The sequence below is a fragment of the Gracilinanus agilis genome, chromosome 2 (assembly GCF_016433145.1).
Source record: "Gracilinanus agilis isolate LMUSP501 chromosome 2, AgileGrace, whole genome shotgun sequence".
NCBI lineage: Eukaryota > Metazoa > Chordata > Mammalia > Didelphimorphia > Didelphidae > Gracilinanus > Gracilinanus agilis.
In genome coordinates, this window is record NC_058131.1 from 433,024,931 (window position 1) to 433,027,207 (window position 2,277).

A 2,277-nucleotide genomic window follows, 5' to 3' on the forward strand; every position below is an offset into this window, starting at 1 on the left:
CTTTCCTATAGTGCCCACCTCTACAGGTAGTGGCACACCCAGGGCTAATTCCCCCAGAGAAAATCTTAATTGGTTTATTGTGAATGAGCTGGAAAACTTGTAATGATTTTCACTAAGATGCAAGGAAACCAAGGACTCCGAATGCCAGGGCTGTGGATAAGACAATTTTTAAAGGCTGTTTCATACTCTAAATTTTGTTTTAGATAGCCCAGAGAAAGATTCTTGATGAGATCCGAGGTGTACAGTAGGGTGAGTTTAGGACTCTAAGAACAGGGGCTTTCCCGCCCCCCCCCCCCTTACCACCACTAACCATAAGTTGCAGCTTCCCCAAGGGCTTGATATGCTTCCTCAGCCTTAGGAGTGTGGAGAGTCCTGAGTGAGCAAAGTATCAAAAACCGTAAACGTTAGAAAAACAAACAAAAACTTTTTATTTACACAGAACACCTGAAATACAGAAAGTGTAAACTTTCAGATCATATACATAATAATAGAATAAACTCTTTATGTACAAAAATACATTTTCATATGAATGAAACATCTTGAATAAATTAAACTCCTATGGAGCTCCGAGGCTGAATAGCCCGTGTCTGCAGCGCTGAGCCCTTCTCTATAGCACTAAGACGTTGCTGGAGGTCACGATCCATAATGCATGAAGCCCACTCCTTGTCTCTCCTTTTTAAGCCTTTTCATTGTATTGTCAGTCCGTTCAAACCAAATTTTCATGCTCGTTTTTCTTCATTAGAGTTCTACAAATTGTAAAATTGACTTTTCACCTCGTCTTCAGCAGCTGACCTGCCCCTTTGCTAACTCCCCCGGCAATGGAGGCTCAGCTCAAAGGCGCCACAAAGGAGGGAGTCTTGGGGGAGTTCACAAAGTGCAAAAGGGAAGGACGCAATGTGAAGGACTCCGCTAGGGGTTTGGAGGGGATGAGGTGACTTAAAGCCCGGAGGGCGAACCCCAACCCGTGCTTATCCCAGGACAGCTGAGCAGGCGGAAGACCCGGTCTCTAAGCTGCACTCCCCCCAACACAATACACCCCTATCTGCTTCTGCCCTTTCCTTCCCCTTGCAGCTCGGGGGACCTCCCCGAGGTCACTAGTGATGTGCCCGCTTGTGTCAGAGTTAAGTCTGTGTGTGGGCGCACCACAGGCCTAGCTAGCGATAGGGCACGAAACAGGGAGCACCGTGGACTAAGTCTTTGGGCAGACCAGGGAAGAAGAGGGGGTCAGGGTTCCCGTAGCCAAAGTCCTCCGAGGCTGCAGGGCTGCTGGGGTTGGAGAGAGGGGATGAAGAGCAACAGGAAGGAGGGGGGGAGAATGAAGAGGAGGAGGAGGCTGCAGCTGGGGAAGCGCTGGAGATCCACGATTCTCCATCGCTGGCCGAGCTGGGAGAGTCGACAGGATGGAGGTAGGCGGGCAGAAGCAACTCCTTGGGGGGCCCTTGCAAGCATTGGTCAGCAAGACGCAGGGTCTCAGCAAGGGCCCAGATGTAGTTGTAAGCGAAGCGCAGGGTCTCGATCTTGGTGAGCTTGGTGTCGTCTGGGAAGGTGGGCAGTACACTTCGCAGTTCGTCCAAGGCCGCATTCAGGTTGTGCATCCGGTTGCGTTCGCGATCATTGGCCTTCACCCGCCGGGTCTTGCGTATGGTATGAAGCAACGCCTCGCTCCTTACCCGGCCACGGCCTCTCCTTCTCTTGCGCTCCTTCTCTTCTTCCTCGTCCTCCCTCCGATCTTCTCTGCGGTGCTGCTCGGAGTGCTGCCCAGAGGAGGCAGCCTTCAGGAGCCCGCTGCTGTCCTCCTCGTCAGTAAGAAAGCATGACAGGTCGCTGCTATTCTCGAAGTCAGAGAGGTTGCTGTCCACGAGAGAGGCCATTCCTGGAAGGACACAGAAAGAGAGGGGTAGAGAGAAAAGTCGTTATTGAATAATATTTTTGGAGAGGAGGTGAGGGAGGGAGGTCGGTGTCCTTCCTCAGCTGAGGTGGATGCTGCACTCTTTTCAGGGTTCACTTACTTTCGGAGCTCGGAGTCCTGACTCGACCCCTCCCCCTAAGCGAAATTCACTAGACGGGGAGGAAATTGAAAGTTCCCGGAAACTTCCGAGCCAGGCTGCCTAAGAGGGGCCACGCGACCGCCTTGTCTCCGCTGCTATCTTGCCAGTGATCAGCTCGTGTGAGCACCGAGTGTGGCACACGACTGGCCTCAGGACACCTTTATATACCCTGAAAAACAATAGGTGCCCCCATCCCCTCTGGCTCCCCCCCCCCCATGGGCTCCCCGCT

General features: G+C 52.4%; 1 protein-coding gene across 1 annotated transcript; it reads right to left on the reverse strand.

The window, feature by feature from the left end:
* Positions 1-1,154: 1,154 nt before the first annotated feature.
* On the reverse strand, positions 1,155-1,871 carry NEUROG1 (neurogenin 1). Its single transcript, XM_044661932.1, has one exon. The coding sequence runs from the start codon at positions 1,869-1,871 to the stop codon at positions 1,155-1,157; it is 717 nt and encodes a 238-aa protein (XP_044517867.1).
* Positions 1,872-2,277: the final 406 nt, after the last annotated feature.

Bases quoted from the DNA above. Each gene is read 5' to 3' on its own strand.
- NEUROG1 (XM_044661932.1), bottom strand. From the start codon at position 1,871: ATGGCCTCTCTCGTGGACAGCAACCTCTCTGACTTCGAGAATAGCAGC.